This window comes from Scyliorhinus canicula, chromosome 13 (genome assembly GCF_902713615.1).
Source record: "Scyliorhinus canicula chromosome 13, sScyCan1.1, whole genome shotgun sequence".
Lineage (NCBI taxonomy): Eukaryota > Metazoa > Chordata > Chondrichthyes > Carcharhiniformes > Scyliorhinidae > Scyliorhinus > Scyliorhinus canicula.
This window is the reverse complement of record NC_052158.1, coordinates 94,930,683-94,954,902: the sequence shown is the minus strand read 5'-3', so window position 1 is coordinate 94,954,902 and position 24,220 is coordinate 94,930,683. Positions and strand designations below refer to the sequence as shown.

The 24,220-nt window shown below is 40.3% G+C and overlaps 1 protein-coding gene across 2 annotated transcripts in view; it reads left to right on the top strand.

Annotated features, from left to right (window-relative positions):
• Positions 1-625: 625 nt before the first annotated feature.
• kpna4 (karyopherin alpha 4 (importin alpha 3)) overlaps positions 626-24,220 on the top strand; it is a 36,422-nt gene continuing 12,827 nt past the window's right edge. Inside the window, exons 1-12 of one of the 2 annotated variants that reach the window (XM_038815539.1) lie at positions 626-884; positions 10,267-10,311; positions 12,042-12,131; positions 13,725-13,754; positions 13,843-13,895; positions 15,310-15,405; positions 15,538-15,623; positions 16,026-16,112; positions 19,281-19,450; positions 19,566-19,610; positions 21,946-22,077; positions 23,768-23,896. In XM_038815539.1, the coding sequence (XP_038671467.1) occupies positions 825-884; positions 10,267-10,311; positions 12,042-12,131; positions 13,725-13,754; positions 13,843-13,895; positions 15,310-15,405; positions 15,538-15,623; positions 16,026-16,112; positions 19,281-19,450; positions 19,566-19,610; positions 21,946-22,077; positions 23,768-23,896 (1,023 nt within the window). In that variant the 5' untranslated portion in view covers positions 626-824. Of the gene's footprint in view, positions 885-1,132; positions 1,319-10,266; positions 10,312-12,041; positions 12,132-13,724; positions 13,755-13,842; positions 13,896-15,309; positions 15,406-15,537; positions 15,624-16,025; positions 16,113-19,280; positions 19,451-19,565; positions 19,611-21,945; positions 22,078-23,767; positions 23,897-24,220 lie in introns of those variants that run through there. The other variant, XM_038815540.1, reaches the window with a different exon arrangement.

Here is a 24,220-nt window from a genome sequence, read left to right as displayed (position 1 = left end):
ACCAGGGAGAAGCGGGGAACTTGCCGGGAGGAAACTCCCAGAAAAACCCGCCACAAGTTAACTAGAAATCTTTTGGGAGAATTGCACCCTATTATACCATCAAACATGTCATTCCAGCGTTAAAACCTGTTGAAGGTGTTCGCTGAAAGTCTTCAGAAGTCAAACTATTTTTTGCGGAGGAACTGACAACAGGAATTTAAAACAAAAACCTGACAGTATAACTGGGAATTGTACGGGAATGTTTTAAATCCCATATTTAGTTTTTTAAAAGGCCTTGTTCACATCGAAACACAACCGGAGCTGGCCCGGCGGGCTCACGGAAAAACAGCGCCCTCAAGCCCCGGTCTGACTGTAACTGCAAATCCCTCCCCAGGGCCCAAACTGAAGAGCGCCAAACGCGCAGTCAACTTGCAAACGGGGCAGCGGGAGGCGCGGTTGCTAGGGCGGGCCCAGAGAGAGAGAGAGGTCGGGAAACACAGTTTCGATGAGAGACGGGGCGGGGCGGGGCGCGGGGAGGGTGGGGCGCCGGCGCCCCCTGTGGCCGGAGGACTGCCTCGCGCGCCGCCATTGTCCGCTTCGCATCACTGGGCCGCGGCGAGCCAATCAGCGCCGACCTTACTGCGAGCTGCCCGCTGCAGTGAAAGCGAGGCTGAAGCGTTTTACCGGCATTTTGCCTGATTCTGGTGAAGCAAAGTGAGCGAAGAGGCGGAGGGGAGAGAGAAAAAAAAAAGCAGGTGGAGGGAGGCTGCTGCTCCTCATTGTTTCCTTTTCATCTTGACTAATCAAACAGAGGGACAAGTTTACTCCTCGGGAAGCGCACGGCAATGGCGGACAACGACAAGCAGCGGCTGAAGAATTTCAAGAACAAAGGGCGGGATTTGGAGGTGAATGAGTTTTTTTTATTGTTCCTTTTGGTGTTTGTGGCGGTGCCGCCGCCGCAGTGACGTCTTTAGTAATTTGCGAGCAACCCGAGTCAGGCCTGTCTGAGGCCTAACTGGAGCCTCCGGGCGTGAGTGAGCAAGGCAGCCGGGCGGAGACGTTGGAAGTTAAGAGGATACGTCAATAAAGAAGGTTTGAAGTAACTTGGTTCTGCAGCAGGATTCCGGGGCTGCCGTTTCGGCGACGAGAAACCCAGTTAACCCACAGGCGGCGACCATAAACTTGGCGTTTTCACGCAATTTGGGGAAAACGTGTCAACTGCCCCGCGTTTAAATGTTATATAAGTTTCCGATTTGAAAACAAAATTGAGTGTTCTAAAACGATGCCGCAGGTCAAACCTGTCATTTTGGACACTGTCAACGCATTTTATTTTCTATAGGTAGGTATACAACTTTTACAAACGCACTGATTCGAATTAAAAGGCAAATCCTCCGTCTGTCGTCAATTTCCACCCGGATGCTCTCTTTTGTTAATAATCATTGCCAAGCTCTTTCCAAGAGTATAAAGTAAGTAGTAAAACAATTGCTCTCTTAGGAATATAACTAATATAACTCCCCAATTAACACAGATCGTCCCATGAAGCATTGCAGGCTACGTTGCCCTGTTCCAATTTTCAGATAATCATTATGTAACCTGCGGTAAGGGGAAGGGTTTTATTTGTTAATTAAATTAAGAATAACATCTAGGAGTCATTAGGTACTTTGAGAGTTGTAAATAACCTGTACATCATGGAAGTAATACACAAAAGGGTGGATCTTAATTTTTTGAGCTGAGGTGAGATTAAAGCATTAAAGTTATTTTACATAATGTGTACTGTAATACCACTTGTAATTGTATTTAGTTGGGAATCACTTGGCTGTTGCCAGTATACTTTGTGTTCTTGTACGATCAGTGCAAGATTGAAAACTTATAGCATTGATTCCTGGAAAGTATTGCTCAAATGTGTTTGCATTACAGATATTATCCTTTGAGAGTCAGTGCTAGAATAAGGGCTACCATTGTGACAGGACTTTATCTCCTGTTCCCACCCCTTTTCACCAGAAGAGCTGACAATGATTACGTGGATGTAATTGAATCCTGTTGGCTTTTACTACATTTGTTGTTTTTTCACTTCCTAAGACTAATGTCTGGCACACTTAAAGAGTGAAATATGAGTGACATCTGTTACAGAGGATGTAAACCGAAATGGTTTGGTGACTTGAATATTTTGATTTAAACATTCAATAACATTGTAAAAACTATTGGTGCTTTTGTGGTATTGAATTAACAATTTGTTGGTGCTGAATCATTCTGGGCTCATGAGCATTACTATTAATTTATAACTTTAAGTTTGCCTTAGTGACCATTTAAAACCAGTAATATTGATGGTGATGACAAACTGAACAAAAAATGTGGTTGCAGCTGTAGGCATAAAGAAAAACACTTTTTAGAATTGCTGGTTCCTGCTGTCAAACGTTCTGGTGATAAGAGAAAAACCCTCTGAATAATTTTAGTGGGTTGTGCTGCTTAATCCTAGTCCCTTACATTGAAGAGCTGAGAGAAGGGGCAGTATACCTTTTGGTAATAAAAGACGTGGGTGCTAGTGGACACTTGATATTGGACAACACGTTTTAAGTATTTTGCAAGTTTAAAGGTGCTGTGTTCGATATAATGGAATTGGGGGGGGGGGGCAAAGACCTTGTTTCAGGAAATACTTTTTTTCAAGCAAACTGATAAATTATTTGTTTCCTTTTTGTTGATGACTATAGAAATGTATCTGTACAGTGTATTGTTGAGAAGCACGTTATCAGTGAAAAATAGTGGATAATTTAGCTTCATGGAGGAACTAAGGGAGCTTTTCCAACTGATCAATTTGTCGTTTTCCAGTTTGAGTATCCAGGTGCTCTGGTTTTTGAACCACAGGACCAAAATAAATAACCTGCCACTCCTTGACAAAAAAGGCCCTAAGATGCTTCATGGGATTGTAATCAGTTAAAAATTGATACTGGGTCAATTAAAGCTTCACTAAACCTATCGTTTTTTGAGGAGGGAAAGGTGGCGATGAATAGACGGGCAATTCCCGAGCTTGACTCAAACAGCTGAAGACTTGACTGCCATTGGTGTGGTAAAAGAAGTGAGTGATGTGCAGGGAGTAATAGTTGAAAAATTACTGAGTTCTTGAAGGGTTATAGAGCTGGTGGAGGGAGAGATGGGGAGGGCAGAAGTCTGTGAGATATGAACATGTGGATAAAAATCTTAATGGAGCGGCACGATGGCGCAGTGGTTAGCACTGCTGCATCACGGCACCGAGGAACTGGGTTCGATCCCAGATCACTGTCCGTGTGGAGTTCGCACATTCTCCCCGTGTCTGCGTGGGTCTCACCCCCACACCCAAAGATGTGCAGGCTAGGTAGATTGGCATGCTAAATTGCCCCTTAATTGGGGTTTAATTGGGTATTCTAAATTTATTTTTTAAAAATGGATTAAAATCTTAAATTTGATGGGCTGTTGGTCCAGGAGCCAAGTAGGTCAGAAAGCATGGGTGATTGGTGAGCAGAGTTTTAGACTAGTTCATATTTATGGAGAGTGGTGAAGACGTCTTGGACAACGTATTTTTTATTTTCTGAAGCTTTTAAAGTTTCACTAGACATTCTGCTGAGTGTTTCAATTGCATTATAAAAATGCAAATGCTGACTGAAAGCTTGGTCAAAGAGATAGGGTTTAAGGAGTGTTTTAAAGGAGGACGGTGAAGTAGTGACGGTATTCCAAATTAGGGCCAAAGTGACTGAAAGGATGCCACCATAAGATGCGGGGCAGAATAAGGCCACATAGCCCAAAAAGAAGCAATTAAAATTGAGGATGATTGAGGCCAGAATTAGAGGAGCGCAGATGTTTCAGATGGTTGATTGGCTGGAGAAGGTTAGAACGGAGGGGGCAATTTGATTTGGTGTGAGTTAAGAGGGGACAGCAGAATTTTGGATAATGCCACGTTTATGGAGGGTAGAATGTGGACGTGCAGCAAGAGTGCATTCGAATTGTCAAGTCAGATCAGCTGATCTGGGCAAGTTGGGTGATTATTGGTGGCATGACTGTGAAGTTCAACTCAGGTTAGGGTCAAATGTGACATCACTTATTCTAACACTTTGCATTAAACAACATGTTTACATGTTTGTTATGGCCAGTTCAGATCTGTAAATTGATTCTAAAGATCAGAAAAATTACCGTTAATGTCTCAAATATTATGGTAAGGAATGTTTTCTTCCAAAATGTTCACCAATGCAGCTTGTGATTCCAGTCAATTTTCAATCAAGGTATTGACCGTGGCTCTGTGATTGCACTCTTGCTTCTGGCAAAGATCTGTATGTTCATGCCCCACTCCAAGGCCTTGAGCTCAATCAAGACTGGCTCTTGAGTCCAACACTGTCAATGGCATTATATTGGAGGAGATGTTAAATAAAGGCCCTGTCTGTTCTTTTGGCGCAAAGATCCTATGACACATTTTGAAAAAGAGTATCGGAGTTCCCCTAGTTCCCTGGCCAACATTTATCCCTCAATCAGAACGAAAAAAGCAGATGCAGAAAATACTGGACAATCTCAGCAGGTCTGAGAAGGGAGCTAAGTTATGAGTCTGGGTTGCTCTTTGTCAAAGTTCCAGATGATTCTTTGTCAAAGCTTTGACAAAGAGTCATCTAGACCTGAAAAGTTAGCTCTCCACAGGTGCTGTCAGACATGAGATTGTCCAGTATTTTCTGTTTTTGTTTCAGATTCTAGCACTGGCAGTAATTTGCTTTTACCGACAAAACAGATGATCTGGTTATTTAATTCACTGCTTTTTGTTTTTGTGCAAATTGGTTCTGAATTTTGTACAACAGTGGCAGCACTTCAAAAAAAAACGTAATTGCCTGTGATGCATTTTGCGATTTCCCAGGCTCATGAAAGACAGCGGACCAAAAACCTTTGAGGAGTGATGGTCACCATCAGATTCCCACTCCACTTTTGCCTTATCGGAGTGCCCCATTTCTGACTTCCAAGTCTCACCGATGTGTGGAGCGTACTTATTCAGGGAGTTCTTGTAGGCCATAATCATCAGGAGAAGAAGCATTCACTACCACAGTGAATAGCTTTGGGGCATTTAAATAGTTTTTCAACAGGTGGTGCAGTGGTTAGCACTTCTGCCTCAAGGCGTTGAGGACCCAGGTTCAATCCCAGCCCCGGATCACTGTCAATGAGGAGTTTGCACGTTCTCCCCGTGTCTGCATGTGTTTCACCCAACAACCCAAAGATGTGCCGGGTAATTGGATTGGCTCTTAAAAAATATCACAGCCTAGTATGGCAACTGCTCGGCCCAAGACCACAAGAAATGTCAGAGTCGCGAGCACCACCCAGTTCTTCACATGAACCCGCCTCCCATCCATTGACTCTATCTACACCTCCTGCTTCATTGTGAAAGCATAATCAAAAACCCCTCCCATCCAGCTTACTCACTCTTCCAACTTCTTCCATTAGGCAGGAGATACAAAAGTCTGAGAACACGCATGAACAGACTCAAAAACAGCTTCTTCCTGCTTATGGACTGATCTAATTAATACTACACCCCTGTATGCTTCACCTGATGTCTATGTCTACGTATTTACAAGGTGTACCTTGTGTTGCCCTAATATGTATTTTCTTTTCATGTACTAAATGATCTGTTTGAGCTGCACGCTGAAAAAAACTTTTCATTGTACTTCAGTACGCATGACAAACCAGTCCAATCTAATATATCGTTTTTCCACTGTTAGTGAGTGTGAATGACTTAAATGGGTAGAGTGGCAGTTGGAGAGTTGTGGGGTCAGGGTGGAGTCAACTGTTTGGAGGCTCTGGAGGGTTGGTTTGTTGGGGGTGGGGGGATAGAGGAGATGCTCTGTTAGTGATGATGGATGGATGGATGGATTTGTTTATTGTCACGTGTACCGAGGTAATTTAATACATTGCTAGATCTGGGTGCTGGATATGTTTAATGGAGAAAACTATTAAAGCAAGAACAGCATTCTCCAGATATTGGAGATTTGAAATGATTTGCAGCATAATCTCTTTTTCTCAGGTCTGACAGCAACTGTTGAGAGAGAAACAAAAAGGTTTGATGAAAGGTCATCAACTTGAAATGTTCTTTTTGATATAAATTTAGAGTACCCAATTATTATTATTTTCAATTAAGGGGCAATGTAGCATGGCTAATCTACCTAACCTGCACAACTTGGGCTGTGGGGGTGAAACTCACGCAGACATTGGAAGAATGTACAAACTCCACACAGACAGTGACCCAGGGCCGGGATCGAATTCAGGCCCTCAGTGCCATAGGCAGCAGTGCTAACCACTGCACCGCCCTGTTGCCCCATCGGTCTTTCAGGTGCTGCCAGTATTTCCAACATTTTCTTTTCAGATTTCCAGCAGCAACAAATGTTTGCCGTTATATTTCTGAGCTGGTATTTTAAACTACTGTAACTTTATTATCTCACTTAATTCGAAACAGGACGGTGAACCAAATTTATGTATGCCTCCAGATTCTACAGTGTCTTAATATCAGTCATGACATAAAAATATGCAGATTTCAGCTTCTCAACCTCAGTCACCAATTCTTAATTGCTTGCTGCTTGGAATTGTTTTACTTTCTCACTTTGTTTAAGTTAGTGGTGGGTTTGCACAATTGTTGGAATGAATAAAGTGTAATACTTTGGGGAGCATGTGACTTTTAAAAAGTTGTCAGTTGATTCAAAAGTTCCATCTTTCAAGTAAATTAGAGCCTGATACGTTCTGCATGGTATTTAGTACCTCTGGGGATAGAAAAGAAAGACGTACTTTTAATTGATGAGCATTTGTTTGCATAATTTAATTACTAGTACAAGCTAATTTAAAATGTGTTGAATGGCACACTGCATTGGTATCACAGAATTGAAGGTTGTAGCTACGATTCCCAACATGGTTAATTACTGATCAAGTTCACGGTAGATGCAGAGAGGGCCAAGTGCCACCAATTTTATGGAGCAATATTTGATAGAGGCCTACAAACAAAATATTTCTCCACTCAGCCAAAGACCTGTCTTGTATGCAAGCAGATAAAGTAAGGGAGAAACTAAAATCTTAAAATAGGCCATAATTGTTGGCAAATTATTCTATCTAAGGGAACCAATAGTTTATTGGTGGACACCAAAGCATGGGACATAAATACATGAGAAAGAATAGAATTTATTTCCATTTAAGATACCTAGTATCAATAAGATGTGGTGCAGCTGTAGAGCTGCTTTCCTGCGCTATATAAACCAGTTTGGTTTGACGAAAAGAATGTCCAATATTGAATCAAAATGCTGTTTCTGTTTTGCTCCTTGTCACCTAAATGCCATTGGAAATTGTTTTTTTTTTAATATAATAAACCCTTGCCTGGTGGTGAACAATCCAAGCTCATTTCATGACGATATTTTCCACCAATAGAGAAAAGAAACATTCATTCCATTGGTCTAAACCACATATTCCCAGGATGTCTTTGAATGCAGTCACCTGCAGCATCAGTTTATTCCTCTGCCTCCTTTGAGGAGTGGTTCTACATTTGAATTTTAACAAAAAGTGTTAAGTACGTTAAAGTAAAAATGTGCTGTCAATATTACTCCAACTTATAATTAATAATTTCAGGTGTGTATAATTAATCTTGAAAGTTTCAGCTGGAAACTTTTCATCAATCCTCTTCCCTAATTCTTATTCTTTTAGTTCAAATTTTGCCTTTTTAGTTTGCAAATATTGGGGTGGAAATGGTGGAAGGGAGTTTGTAAACCATAACAAAGACTGAAAAACAGCTCAGCAATGCTAAGGCTAGTGGGTGTGAGGGATTTACCAAAGACATGCTCAGTTGAATGGGGGACTTTCTCCGCAAGAGTGATAGAAATACATATAAAGTGAGGGTTATACTACTTGAGTTCTGTGGTCTGACCTATATCACCACATCCTCCACTGTTAGGACAAGGAGGCAGTCCCAAATTCACCTGGCCAGAATGGGGATCAAAACCCATGCTATTAGCACCGATTTGATCCACATTGGCTAACCAGCCTCCAAGGAATCAAAGTTGCTGTGCCAACATACACTTTTACGTGCAGGTAGTAGTCATGAGCTGTGGATAATGACAGCATGAATAATGACAGCAGAGGCTCCGATCTCTTTCTATCACATGGCTGACCGGAAATCTCTCTCTGTTACCACCTGCCATTGGCATATGTTGGAAGGATTTTCAAGTCGATACTCAACATGTTTGGCTACATTATAAACTTTCCTTGATCATGTCCTGGAGTGGGATTTGAACCTCGAGCTTCTGGCTCTGAGGCAGGGTCCCACTATGCCACACAACCTCCAGAGTGAGGATAAGAAGAAGAAATCATGCTGAGTGGCTGATAGAAAGAAACCCTTTTTCAGTGGGGTATTCAGAATTTAAATGCTTGTTTTTACACTACTAAGTACGGCAACATTATTTAATTTATTTTACAGTTCAAATATGGAAAAAGAAACACAAGTAATCCGTTTGTAACATTTCTGTGGCGTTACACTGCCACTTTACATTCAACTCTGATATGACCATTCAGTGGAGTAAAGATAAGAAAGGGCAGAGTCACAGCCAGGCATTCTGAAAGTCAGTAACGACCAGCATTTTAAAAAGCCAGCCGTTGGGCACTTGTTCCTGCGATCAGGATTGCTACGACCAATGGCCCCACAATCCTGAGTTTAAAAATTACTGACTTAAAAACTGAGTTTGAAACTTACTGACTAATATCTCAGACGCATTAAAGTAGAGAAAATCTATTAGACGTAGGAGCAGAAGTAGCCTATCGAGTCGGCTCCAAATGAAATGATATCTGATATGATAATCCTCAACTCCACTTTCCTGCCTTGTCTCCATAACCCTTGATTCCCTTACTGATTAAAAATCTGTCTATCTCAGCCTTGAACATAGTTTTAAAAAAAGAGTACCCAATTCATTTTTCCCAATTCATTAGCATACCAATCTACCTAGCCTGCTCATCTTTGGGTTGTGAAGGCGAAACACACGCAAACACGGGGTGAATGTGCAAACTCTACAAGGACAGTGACCCAGAGCTGGGATCGAACATGGGACCTCGGCGCCTTGAGCAGTAGTGCTAACCACTGAGCCACGTGCTGCCCTTGCCTTGAACATACTTAACTACCCAGCCTCTACAGTCCTCTGTGGTAAAGAGTTCCATAGATTTACTACCCTTAGAGAAGAAATTCTTCCTCATCTCTGTCTTAAATGGGTCACTTCTTACTCTGAGATAATGCCCTCTGGTCCTCGACCCTCTACAAGGGAAACAACCTCTCCCCATCTACCCTGTCCCTCTGATAATCATATGTGTCTCAATAAGGTTGTGTCTCATTCTCAATTTTAAATTATCACAAATTGTAACACCAGTACGGACCCAAATGGCATTGAAATACTGACATGATCTGATGTCCCTTTTGAATGGAAAGGTAACAAGTGCTAATTTAATACATAGCCAATAATTTGGGCCATTTGCTGTTTTTCAGTGTTTATGTTTCCATGCAGTAGAAGTTACCAGTCAAACAAGTGCATTTAAAGACATGCTTTCTGCTTGAATGCTTTCTCACGGGATATCACCATAATGTTTATAAGAATGGTTTATAGAGTATCCAGTTGTTTATGTTTTGCTTTGGTGTTGATTTAAATTTTATGAGGCTTGCAGTTCTTCAACTGTGGAATAGTACCACTTCAGTTAGTTAGAAGATGAGGAGCTACGTATTTTGATTTTGTATGTTGAACTCCACAAAACTGCTTCTGGCTTCCAGTCACCTGGAACTGAGTTTAGTTCCATACAAAATTTAATCTAGTCACATGGCCATTCTACATATGTTAATGTGGCCGGTGTATATCAGGTAGTTAGTATTTCACCTTGAACAAACAGCCTAATTCAGTTCTACAGTATGTTATTACATTTTCCTATAAGTTCGGTAAGAAAACAATTAAAAGCAAGAGCTCTAGTTGCTGCCTTTGCCTTTCTAGTCATAGCATCAAACGGCGGACCATCCTAGTCTGTCTTGGTCAGCACGGCATGTATTGCATTATCACAAAGTGGTTGAAAAAATTTGCATCAGTTTAACTATTAATTTGAATGGTGTTCGTTTACATTTCAGTTCAGATTCATCATTGCATTCTGTTTACTGTAAACTTTTGAGTTTTGTGATCAGCATGCTAGAGTAACAGTTTTACTTAACTCCATGATTTCAATAACATTGCAATTTGTTGTGATCTGGAAGGCAAAACAAATTGACTGTAAACTTTTTTTTTTCTTTAGTCTATGAGAAGACAACGCAACGAGGTGGTTGTAGAACTAAGAAAGGTAAGAAGCGTTCATGTTAAAATCCAATTCTGCTACGAAAAGAAATAAGTTGCTATTTAGAAACAAAATCTATGCTGCTTAAATGAGGATATTAAAAAATCAGAAATATATTTGCTTATAGTTTACTCTTTTGTACAAATGAAAAGTCACTTGAAATCTTTTGACACTTGAGTGCTCACAACATGCTGTGCTGAATGTTAGCTTGTTACTTTGCATATATCTGGAGAAAATGAAATTGCATGTGCTTGGCGAAGGTTGGATTATCACCCCTAAATATGAGTCCATTGGATTTTTGTTGGCATTCACAGAATACTACAGTGCAGAAGAGGCCCTTCAGCCCATCAAGTCTGCACTGAAGCATGAAAGGTCTTGACCTGCCCATGTAATCCCATTTGCCAACACTTGGCCCATAGCCTTGAATGTTATGGCGTGCCAAGTACTCATCCAGGTACTTTTTAAAGGATATGACTCCCTCCCAGGCAGTCACCACTCTCTGGGTAAAAAATCCCCCCAAAACCTCCTACCCCTCACTTTGAATTTGTGTTCCTGCGTAACCCTTCAACTAAGGGGAACAGTTGCTCCCTATCCACTCCGTCAAGTTCCTCATAATCTTGTATACCTCAATCTGGTCACATTACAAATCCATTATCTCTAGTGAATTTTGTGCTCCTCAAAATGAAAATATCAATGTCTTGAAATGGAGCTTGTCCATTTCAGGCATTCACTGTCAGCACCTCAGTTGGAAACAATATGGTTAGACGCAGAGAAAAAGGCTCCTTCTACTTTAACCAACAATAAACTTCAGAAATGCACTCCTTACTAAAGCTGTGTGGCATTTTGCATTGTCCACATAAATTATTTGAACAAAGTTACTAACTTCATGCCACAAAAGTACCCAGACTCATTTCACATGGGTCTCGGAAAGCCAAACAGAAGAAACCTCCATTACATTGATATAGGTGGCACCTGAATCCTGAAAGAGCAGTATGCTAAATATGGCATTGCTGGTCTGCAAGGTAGAATTTTAAACTACAGGTACAAGCTAAAATCCAATGTTCAGTACTCCAAAACAAAAATGTGACATTAAATCTTATCCTTAATCAACACATCTATATTAAAATGTGTTTTTCAGAACTTTGCAACCTAATGTTGTTCTGTGGTCTCATAGTGACTGTGGTAATTTGCACATGTGGCCTATTAAGAATACTACATTTAAAAAAAAAAAGAAAAATGGTTTAAGAAAAACATGTGGAGGCATTCAGAACAGCAAGTAATCCCACTAAGACACTCTTTCCACAAGTCAGAACAACTTGAAGTATTTTTATTTATCATCAGATACTCCGTACATTATTTTCACAATCAACTCAGCATTGAACTTACAAATAGTTCATTTGTGCCAGTCAAAAGATAATAATTAACAATTTTAGACTTGCACTGAAAAACTTTAAAAAAAAATTTAGAGTACCCCATTTTGCTTCCAATTAAGGGGCAATTTAGTGTGGCCAATCCACCTAACGTTCACATCTTTGGGTTGTGGGGGCGAAACCCACGCAAACACGGAGAGAATGTGCAAACTCCACACGGACAGTGATCCAGAGCCGGGATCGAACCTGGGACCTCGGCACCGTGAGGCAGCAGGGCTAACCCACTGCGCCACCGTGCTGCCCTGACTTGTACTGAAAAACTGCTATTTCTCGCCTGGACAGCAAAATATTTCTTTTTGTATTTAGAACAAGAGAGATGAACATTTATTAAAGCGAAGAAATGTACCTCAAGAGGATACGTGCGAAGACTCTGACCTTGATGGTGACATCAGAGTGGTAAATACTTTTGCTGTTGTATAAATAAATACTGAGTAGAATTTAGGCTCAAGTTTTGATGCTGACATTGACTGATGAACATTGTAGGCTAGCTTCTTCTACTTTGCAACATCACCAGCAGTTACGATTGTCTGGTTAAATCAAATGACCAGCATTTGATAGTTATTAATCTAATAAAATGCCAACACTAATTGTGGAAATAGAGATCTGTTGCCTCAAAATGCGTTATTATTTCACAAGTTAAAAATTACTTTCTCATCCATAATTAAAGTGGATCATTTTACTTGGAGGTTAATTTGCTGATATTGATGTTTATTTTTCTGAATAGTTTTCACTATTTAAAAAGGACATTTGTATGCTATCCATGTTTTTGTAGCTCACTTGGCTAGACTGCTGGTTCGTGATGCAGCGGAGGTTCAATTCCTGTACCGGCTGAGATTCAAGGCCAGCAGCGCAGTTTCAATTCCTGTACCGGCTGAGGTTATTCATGAAGGCTCACCTTCTCAACCTTTCCCTGCGCCTGCGTTTTGGTGATCCTCGGGTTAAATCACCGCCAGTCAGCTTTCCTCTCAAAGGGGAAAGCAGCCTATGGTCATCTGGGACTATGGCGACTTTACCTTTATGTAATATATGTATATTGACCTATGAAAAAGTTGGATTTCTCAATTTTAACTTAGTTCAAATGTAATCCTGAAATTCAGTGTCCGAATGTAATCAGAGTGTAAAATAATATTTTCAATTAGAGCAACATTTTCATTATTAGCACTGAGAATATTTTTATTTCATAGCAATGATACCACAATTGAAAACCAATCTTGATATAAAATGTGTGTTGTTAGAATCACTGGCTAATTTACAGCAATTTTGTTCCCCATTTAAGATCTACTTAATTGTAATTATTTAAATATGTGAATAACATAAATGAAATGAATGAAAATTACTTATTGTCACGCGTAGGCTTCAATGAAGTCACTGAAAAGCCCCTAGTCGCCACATTCGGCGCCTGTTCGGGGAGGCTGTTACGGGAATCGAACCGTGCTGCTGGCCTACCTTTATCTGTTTTCAAAGCTAGCGATTTAGCCCAGTGTGCTAAACAGCCTAACAGTGTGCTAACAATTATGTAATTCTAACCAGTCTTGCTAAAAGCTAGTGATGAAGTTATACGTCTGCTTCATTGTGAGTGCAAGATACTTTTGTGGTCTCAAATCTGTTCATCTAAAATGGGGGCTTCATATTTGTGCCTTGGGGGAAACATTGTGGGGTGTTTTCTAACTTTTATATGGTCTTTAGTTTTAGCAGTTTCAGCGAACAAGATTTCTACTGTCAGCAAGATGGCCTTTTTCTTTAGTATGCCTCCTATCCAGATATGCTTACTTTATTTCTTGTGTGGCCAACAGGTTATTTAATTCTGTGAATGCAATAAATATAACATTTGTATGTTTGTACATTTTGTCTTGGGCTTGATTTATTGTACATTAAATTAAATAGTTTTGTAATATGACAGATTTTCAAAAGGCAATCTCAATTTGAACTATTAACTTAAAAAATATAATTTGGAAACTAATGTTTTCTTCTTTTACTCCCTTTCTGCAGCAAAATACATCATTAGAAGCAATAGTGCAGGTGACTAACTTTAATGTTAAAGTTGTACTTTTATTTTCCACAGCATGAACTTAAATAAGTATTTACTAATTGTAATTTTATTGAACAGAATGCTTCCAGTGACAACCAGGGGCTTCAGCTCAGTGCGGTGCAGGCTGCTAGGTGAGATTGTCACACTCTGAACTTTCTAATATTTGATAGAATCTCAAGATATATGTAACTTAGCTCTGGAAATAAATAATGTTATTTCCTGTAGAAACTTAGGCTATTGTTTATTACCAAGAGTGTGTACATTTTTTTATTTGTTCATGGATTGTGGCAAAGCTGGCAAGGCCAACATTTACCCATCCTAATTGCTTTTGAAAAGATGGTGGTGATCCTTCACCTTAAATCACTGCCGTCAGTGTAATAAAGTTACTTCACAGTTCTCTTGGACAGAATTTAACCCAACGATATGGAAGAAATTGTGCTATCTTTCCAAGTCAAGATGGCATGGTGTTGCTATGCAGGAGAACTTACAAATGTTGTGTTGCGATGTGCTTGCGTTACTTCATCTGGTTGGGGAGTGGGAGGGTATGGTCATGGGATTGGGAGATGCTGGTGAAGGAGCCTTGGTGAGTTGGTGCAGTACCATCTTATAAAGACACAAATTGCAGACATGATGCACCAATGATGGGAGCAAACATTTGAGGTACATTCCTGATCTGGAGAACAGAATGTGATTGTCTCTGATCTGTCACATGGCTTGTCTGATATTTAGTATTATATGTGCAGAAGTTTCCTACAGCCGAATATTGAGAAAAATGAACTGGATGTCTTCAGTGCACACCACAAATTCTGTTTCCTAGCCACTGTCTGAGGTTGCACTAGAATGTTGACAACAGCGACATTTATTTCATCCTGATCTATGTTTTTAAGCCATATGCTGTCCATTACCAACTTGCACCTCCATTATATTGTATGTCTTCATCCTGGTCTTATTTCATCTGCTGCTGGTCTCATCTGTCTTTTTGTTATTCAACTGTTTCAATGCTCTAATGGGCAGTCTGGTATCTTCCATAAACCTGAGCTCATCCAAAATTCTGATGACCGTATCCAACTTGCAACAAATCTGGTTCACCGATCATCTCTGTATTTATTTTTGTTCCCATTCAGACAATGCCTCAATTTTACAGTCTTTATTTGTTTCCAGATCTCTTCATGATCTTGCCCCTCCCATCTCTAACCTCCTCCATCCATCCATACAACCTCTGAGATACCTATGCTTCCCCCACAGGTTCTAGCCTTTCGTGAGATTTCATTGCAGCCATGTCTTCAGCTACCTTAGCTTCAAACTCTGAAACTCATCTCTCCATCCCTCTACTTTCTCTCCTATTTTAAAATGTATTTTTAAGCCTACCTCTTTAACCAAGTCTTTGGTCATCTAATGTCTTCATTTGGCTACATCCTGTTTAATGCTTCTGTGAAGTGGTGCGAGTTGTTTTACTACATTAAAGGAGACTCATGATGGAAAATTATTGAAGTAAAAATGTTCCCAGCTTTCAAGTTATCTTTTGCTGTTTATTGCTTTCAACAGGAAGTTGCTGTCAAGTGATCGCAATCCACCAATAGATGATTTAATAAACTCTGGCATTTTACCAATTCTTGTGCATTGTCTAGAACGAGATGACAAGTAAGTGGCGAGCATTGGCTTTTTATTTGAAATAAACTTTTTTGGTCTCATATGGTTCTGAAAACTGCATTTCAACATGCAATGCAAGATGATAACCTGATGGCTTTGTAATTTGATGTATTTTGTTTATAGTCCTTCCTTACAATTTGAAGCCGCATGGGCTTTAACAAACATAGCATCTGGCACTTCAGAACAAACACAGGCTGTGGTTAAATCAAGTGAGTGCCACTTTATTCTTAAACATCGAGGTTTTACTCGTTACAGGGGTAGCCCTTTAAGTATCATTAATAATTCTCTAAAGCAATACAGTTCAATGTGAAAACTATCATTAAAATTTTAGTTTAGTCAAAGTTATGGCATTTTACGAATGGAATCCTTTAGGTCAATAGAACATTTGTTTTGAATGATACTTGAAATGACTTATGAATAAATCAGTTTATTTTGAAATTTAGGTTTGTAAACTGCATCTTTGCATTTACATTATTGCAGATGATTCTAAAATTGCAGAAGTTATAATAAATTAAAACAAACTAAAAGGAAACTCCCAATGTGCCTGATGAGAAAATCTACATATCCTGCCTTTTACTGCAATATAAATTTTTGATTGTTCTTCCTGTTAGATGCTGTTCCTCTTTTTTTAAGACTGCTGCACTCTCCACATCAGAATGTGTGTGAACAGGCGGTTTGGGCTTTAGGCAACATCATAGGTATGTTTTGTTATTTGGCATTTTTATTTTTTATTTTAAAAGCTTACGATTTTCCTTCAGCAGTTATTGGCATAGATTTCAATTTGTCGACTTAAGTATAAAACTGGTGTGAATCAGGTGCAAGTGAAAATTGGACAGTTTATATTGTGGGGAATTGGCAACACCAATTTTACGGTTGGACGGCAAGTTGTGCTATGTGGGAGATCTTGGATCTTGGTGTCTTTAATAGGCTGAATCACAAGAGTTGTAATGTTTGATATTGAAATTGAAACTCAAACTTAGGTCGACTCTCAACCAGCAATACAAACTTTACCTCTATAGCTATTCCCTTGACTGATTACTTGCATGTTGTAAGATTGCTGGTTTGACAGTTATAGCTTACTATTGGACAATCTGAAGCCATCAACTTGTGGCCCTTGTCACAAGCACCATTTTCTTACTAATTCTATTTCCCTTTCCTGTCTTGTTTTCTCAAACTGAACCGCACTGTTGTTTGATGCTCAGCTTTAACCCATATAATCTATCCGTTATGAAGATTGCTTGCAATGTTGCTGCTCGCCACTTGATCATTGGAACCCTTGTTACAACCGTTGTCACTTTCTAGTCTCGACTGTTCCAATGCATGCCTATTGGCCTCTTGTCCTCCTGCACCCACAAATTGTATCTTGTCCAACACTCATTTATGTCATTTGCCCTTTCTCATTCATCCATTATCCCCTTCACCTTCCATTTCCAATATATTTAAACTTGTATTTCTCACCCTTATCTACACGCCCATTCATAAGATGCAGGAAGGATGTTCCTGATGGTGGGTGTGTCCAGAAGCAGGGAGCACAGTCTGAGGATATGGGGTAAACCATTTAGGACAGAGAGGAGGAGAAACCTCTTCACCCAGAGAATGGTGAACCTGTGGAACTCGTTACCACAGGAAACACTTGAGTCCAATACATTGTATGGTTTGAAGAAGCAGTTAGATATAGCACTTAGGGCAGAGGGGATCACAGGTTATGGGGCAAAGCGGGATTCGGCTATTGAGTTGGATGATCATAATGATCATAATCATTACGGAGTGGGCTTGAAGCGCCAAATGGCCTCCTGCTATTTTTATGTTTTTCTATGTTTCTATAACAATCAGGGGCAGCACGGTAGCACAAGTGGATAGCACTGTAGCTTCACAGCGACAGGGTCCCAAGCTCGATTCCCTGCTGAGTCACTGTCTGCGGAGTCTGCACATTCTCCCCGTGTCTGTGAGTTTCCTCCGGGTGCTCCGGTTTCCTCCCACAGTCCAAAGATGTGCAGGTTGGGTGGATTGGCCATGATAAATTGCCCTTAGTGACCAAAAAGGTTAGGAGGGGTTATTGGGTTGCGAGGATAGGGTGGAAGTGAGGGCTTAAGTGGGTCGGTGCAGACTCGATGGGCCGAATGGCCTCCTTCTGCACTGTATGTTCTAATCGGGTTCTATTACCTTGTAAAAACTCCCAACTCCTCAATTGCTCTGATTCTGGTTTTCTACTTATCCCGTGCCTCATCGCTGCCATCTCTCTTCTTGGATCTTTACTTTTAAAATATTCTTCCACATCACCTAATCTCTCTCTCTTGACTTGGCATCCATTTCTGTGAGGTGTCTTGATAATATATGTTAGACGGGATTGCAGGCATGGTAGCACAGTGGTTAGTGCTGTTGCTTCACAGCACCAGGGACCCAGGTTCCATTCCCGGCTTGGGTCACTGTCTGTGCGGAGTCTGCATGTTCATCCCATGTCTGCGTGGGTTTCCTCTGGGTGCTCCGGTTTCCTCCCACAGGTCCCGAAAGACGTGCTTGTTAGGTGAATTGGACATTCTGAATTCTCCTTCAGTGTACCCAAACAGATGCTGATTGTGGCGACTGGGGGATTTTCACAGTAACTTCATTACAGTGTTAATGTAAGCCTACTTGTGACACTAATAAACATTATTACGATTATTATTATAAATTAAATTTGTTGACTATTTTGTGGGCATTTCAACTTTAAGATGTTTCATTTACTTGAAACACACCTGGAGTATTCTGAACAATATGCGGATTTTTTTCCTATTCTTTTGGATTTAGTTTACTATTTTCGTTTTATTTGGCTAGTGTGAAGGTGTTGCAAATAGGGTGGCACAGTGGTTAGTACTGCTGCCTCACAGCACCAGGGACTCGGGATCACTTCCGGTCTTGGGTGACTGTGGGAGTTTGCACGTTCTCCCTGTGTCTGCATGGGGTTCCTCCCGGTGTTCCAGTTTTCTCTCAAAGTCCAAAGATGTTCAGGTTAGGTGGATTGGCTATGCTAAATTGCCCCTGAGTGGCTAAAAGGTTAGGTTACGGGGATAGGGTGTGGGCATGGGTCTAGGCGTGGTGCTCTTTCGGAGGGTTGGTGCAGACTAGATGGGCAATGGCCTTCTGCACTGTAGAATTCTATGATTCTAGTGTCCAGGGTAGGGAGTGCCCTTTCGGAAGTTCGATGCAGACTTGATGGTCGAATGGATCCTTTTGCACTGTAGGGAATCTATGATTCTATGAATGTGTAGCAAGTGTCCGGATAGTATACTATTGGTTGCACCAAAAACGATACTGAGATTTATTTTTACATGATACAGAAAAATACTCAACATGTTACTATGGAAAGCCAATGGCCTACTTTTCAGAAATAATTGCAAAGCAGGAAGTTACTTGCTTACTTTGTTCTTTAACATTATTGCTGTAATTTGTCCTTCACCTCAAGACATATACAAGTAAATTTTGGATGTAAAATGTTGAATCAGATGAAAGAAATGGATTAAATTTGAATTTAAACCGTATTGCCTTATATAATTGCTGTATGTCTTATTAATGTGAAATCTTGAATCAAAAATATTTAATATAATTAGGCTCGTATTTTATGCCAGTAAGCAGCTGTTGCTCATAGTTTTCAAACTAGGATTCTGTCCACCAGTTAGTGTAGTGACGACTTGTGCAAATTGACTGCCGTATTTGCTAACAAAAACAACTGACTATTCATCAAAAAGTACTTGATTTGATGTAAAATAGATGACTGATGTAGTCTGGTAGCTTCATATGCGATGGGCTGTTTCTTTTTCATATGGATTGATATTTTGCATGTTATGCTTTGTGTGATGAAACTGAAATAATTTTTTCTCCCTCAATAGGGGATGGCCCTCAATGCAGAGATTATGTAATTAGCCTGGGAGTTGTGAAGCCCCTACTTTCTTTCATTAGTCCATCAATTCCTATTACTTTTCTTCGAAATGTCACATGGGTGATGGTTAATCTCTGCCGTCACAAAGACCCTCCCCCACCGATGGAAACAATTCAGGAGGTAAGTAGTTTGAGACTTATTGATTTGTTTCACGGGTTTAAAATAAAAAGTTTCAGCTGAAGCATTTGAAAGCTAAAATTGATACTAATCATCTGAATAAAAATCTTTTTTCTAGATTCTTCCAGCCTTATGCGTGCTCATCCACCACACAGATGTTAATGTAAGTAACATGAATTCAGCACGTGCAGAAACTATTTCCTTGTGACATAGTTGTTTTGTTTTTTTAAGACCAAAAGCGCATTCTCTTTATCCATTTCAGTCCTCCATAAAAGCATGCTGCTCCCACACTTCCAATCTCGCTTTTTTGTGGCCCCATCTGCATTCATCTTTTGTGGCAGTCTTCGGCTGTCTTTACACCATTTTGACACTTTCTCCCTAAATCCTTTTACGTTTTTACTTTTGTCCCCATCTTCGTAGTCGCCTGATGATGTGCTTTTTGTATGCCTCCAGTCATCTCTCTTTAAATTTCACTATTAATTGAATTCAGTTTATTTTGCTCCAAAACACCTTTCCCTCCAGGTTGTTACTTAGGAGGTCAAGCTTTCAGAGCTTTGCAGTGTTTGGATGCTATTTCCTATCGCCATTAGGTTGACACATTTAATAGATTTATATCATAATTTTGCAGATGAAAGGATAAATTGTAACTGAAAAGCAACAATGGTTCTCCATGTCGGGCGGCATGTGGTGCAGTGGTTAGCACTGGGACTGCCGCGCTGAGGACCCGGGTTCAAATCCCGGCCCTGGGTCACTGTCCGTGTGGAGTTTACACATTCTCCCCATGTCTGCATGGGTTTCACCCCCACAACCCAAAGATGTGCAGATTAGGTGGATTGGCCATGCTAAATTGCCCCTTAATTGGAAATAAATAATTGGGTACTCTAAATTTAAAACAAAAAAATTATTCTCCACGTGGCTTGTCCTTGTTGGACGCCAGCAATCCAAGGGAGAGAAAATGAAAAGGAAATTAGGTGATGGTTAAATTCAGACCATGTACTTCTGCTTTTAAGTAAAAGCTTCATGCCTTTTAAATAGTAAAATATATGCACAAATATGTTGGTGATAGTTTGTTCTGCAGTCTCTCAGTTAAGTATATCGACAACTGTTTCTGTTTTGTCTACTTGTATACTGTACATGCTCACCAAACACTTCGAAGATTTTTTATGACCATCATGACTTAAATTTAAGTACAACTGTGAGCTACCTGTGGCATTTCTCACAGTAAATCAGAGTACAAGAAACTATTGTAAAGTAAACGTAAAGGGAGTCCGTGCTAGCCCACGTAGTTGTAGTACCCAAAACTTTTAAAATATTATATGAAAATGTAAGATTTACAAAATAATCTGGATTACGAGGAAGTGATTACAAGTCACATAGATTCCTCTCTGTAGATAGCATAGTTTACATTTGTCTTTTTTTAAAAAATATTTTTAATCTCCTCCTTTTCACATTTTCTCCCAAATTTAGACCCAACAATAAACAATAATCAGTATTGAATGTAATGTCAATCCCCATATCAATAACAACGATCCCATCCGCCCATCAAACCCCCAACATTAGTCTGCATGTCAACATAAACAAATGACAAAATGGAATCAGGAATCACCCATAGCCACCATCAACACATGCAGCCCCGCTCCCCAATCTTCAATGTAACCCAATTCTCAAAGTGCATAATGAATAACGGCCATAAATTGTAGAATCCTTCCCCTCGGTTCAAATTTGACCTTTTCAAGTGTCAAGAATTCCAGCAGGTTCCCCCGCCACGTCAGGGCACAGGGTGGAGAGGTTGATCTCCACTCCACTCTCCCTCGGGCTATCAACGAGGCGAAGGCTGACTCCGCGTCTGTTTCAAATCCTGGTTGGTCCGACACACCTAATATGGCCTTCCGAGGGCCCGGGTCCGGTTTAACGTGCACTACTTTAGAGATTACCCTAAACACCTCCTTCCAATAATCCTCCACCTTTGGACAGGACCAAAACATATGAACGTGGTATTCCACCCCCCCCCCCCCCCCCCCCCCAACCCTGCAACGTTCTCACACACCTTCTATCCCTTCAAAGAGCTGGCTCATCCTCGCTCTTGTAAGGTGTGCTCTATACACCACCTTCAGCTGCATCAGCCCCAACCTTGCACACGAGGTTACATTTGTCCTTTTATTAAATTGGCAGTGCATTCACCATCTGATGTACTACTTGTGCCATTTGAATAATTACTAGCCTCATATAATTTGGTTGGTTTAGCATGCCCTGCAGAATCAAGTTTATATCAAGGTCAAACCACTGTTGCCTCACGGCGCTGAGTACCCAGGTTCTGTCCCGGGTCTCTGTCCGTGTGGAGTTTGCACATTCTCCGTGTCTGTGTGAGTCTCACCCCCACAGCCCAAAGATGTGTGAATGGATTGGCCACGCTAAATTGCCCCTTAATTGGAATAAAAAAACAATGGGTTAATTGTGACTTCCATATTACTCATCCTGAATGTTGTTGTGAACTTCAGATTTTAGTCGACACTGTTTGGGCCCTATCCTACCTAACAGATGCTGGAAATGAACAGATTCAAATGGTTATAGATTCGGGGATTGTTCCTCATTTGGTGCCCCTTCTCAGCCATCAGGAGGTCAAAGTTCAGGTAAGGATTCAGTCAGCTATGTTATGAATTTTTCCCTCTGACTATTTGGTTTTAAATGAAATGTTATTTGTAAAGACATTTCCTTTCAAGTTTTTGTAATGCAACTGGTCACAGGTCTTATGTACCGGATCGAATCTAAGCAGTCAGCTGAAACAATTGAAATGTAAGACCAAGAGCATTAAATCGGTCAGATGAATGGCTCATTGGTGGCAACCTCACTCAACTTTGTTGAAAAAGGGGCAGCACGGTGGCCAAGTGGTTAGCACAACCGCCTCACAGCGCTGAGGTCCCAGGTTCGGTCCCGGCTCTGGGTCACTGTGTGGAGTTTGCACATTCTCCCCGTGTCTGCGTGGGTTTCGCCCCCACAACCCAAAAATGTGCAGAGTAGGTTGATTGGCCACGCTAAATTGCCCCTTAATTGGAAAAAAATAATTGGGTAATCTAAATTTATATAAAAAAAAACAACTTTGTTGAAAAATGCCATATTACTGTCATAAATCGATTACATTGCTTGGTTACATTTATTCGTGAGAGATTTTATGTTCGGGCTTGTGCTAAAATGTTTTTTGGTGAAACTTGAGTGCAACTTCACCTCAGCAAGACCGACTCACTGGTTATGATCCCCATAAAGTCTGATAACTTGAGAAGAAATTTGAATTCCCAGTAGCCAACTTATTGGAATTGTAAGATTTTAAGTTTCAACACTTTTACTGTAACAAACAAGCTAAAAACAACATTGATTAAATACTAAATTGCAGGCAACTTGTACTCAGAAAAGCTCCCTCGCTAAAGCTTTAATGCAACCAAACTTCTCCCTCTCTAGTCGCTTTACTTGTCCTTAAGTGTACATTCTATCTTCTTGGAGCTAGTCCAAAATGATTTTTATCTCCTGAGAGCTTGCTTCCCTTTTTTTTCCCCTTTCCCAGCCAGATAACTTCTAACCCCCAAGCTGGCTTTCAAAGTTAGTTATCCTGGAGATTCCTTCCTCTCGCAAAGTAAGAAGTCTTACAACACCAGGTTAAAGTTCAACATGTTTGTTTCAAACACTAGCTTTCGGAGTACTGCTCCTTCCTCCAGTTCACCTGAGGAAGGAGCAGTGCTCTGAAAGTTAGTGTTTGAAACAAACATGTTGGACTTTAACCTGGTGTTGTAAGACTTCTTACTGTGCTCACCCCAGTCCAACGCCGGCATCTCCACATCATTCCTCTAGCAAAGCTTGGTGAATCTTCCCAGTCTTGTTTAAATTATGAATTCTATTTCCTGCAAGTGCAGGCTCCCACCCATATTCTTGCGTGTTGAACCATAGAGACTTGAAAACTCTATCTCACTGCTCTCTGTATCCGCTCCATATCTTGGGTCCATGCAGACTGAAACTGAGTGTTTAAGAAAATACCCTGCTAACCACTGATGCCCTCAATTTCTTGGAGAATGAAATTAGCCATACATTAGTGATTTTAAAATGAACGTGCTATTGAGCAAATGTTGCAAAATGAGGGCTATGTTGGAATTAATCTTTAAAATAAAAAGCTAATAGCGTCACTGAATTGTGTTATTTTTAGTAAATGCATAAGCCTGTTTTTGGCTGATTAGTAATAATGAGAAATTTGTATGTTTAAGTTTGTGCATTTTGTGAAATAAAACATGTAAATTATTTCTATATATTTTTAACAAAATACTGGCATTTTCCCAGACTGCAGCTTTGCGAGCCGTGGGAAATATTGTAACTGGCACTGACGAGCAAACACAAGTAGTCCTGAATTGCGAAGCTCTTTCTCATTTCCCAGGATTGTTGGCTCATCCTAAAGAGAAAATCAATAAGGTAACAGTCCATTTTCCCTGTTAATTCTACACCATTCACAGTTTCCATGTTCCTCATGATCAAAAATAGTAACATTTACAGTAATTCTGTCGGAAATGATGAAAAGGGGATTAATGGTTTAGTGTCTGCTAGGGCTGGAGTATGTTTTAATATGGTTTATTTGTTAATGGTAAGATACAACTATTTAAAAATAACATTTACTTAGAAAGTAGACTGGTGTTTTGAAATTCTGAAATATTTAGTAAGAAACTTGTACGTAAGAACAAGGAGCAGGAATAGTCCATCTGGCCCTTGGAGTCTGCTCCGCCATTCAATGAGATCATG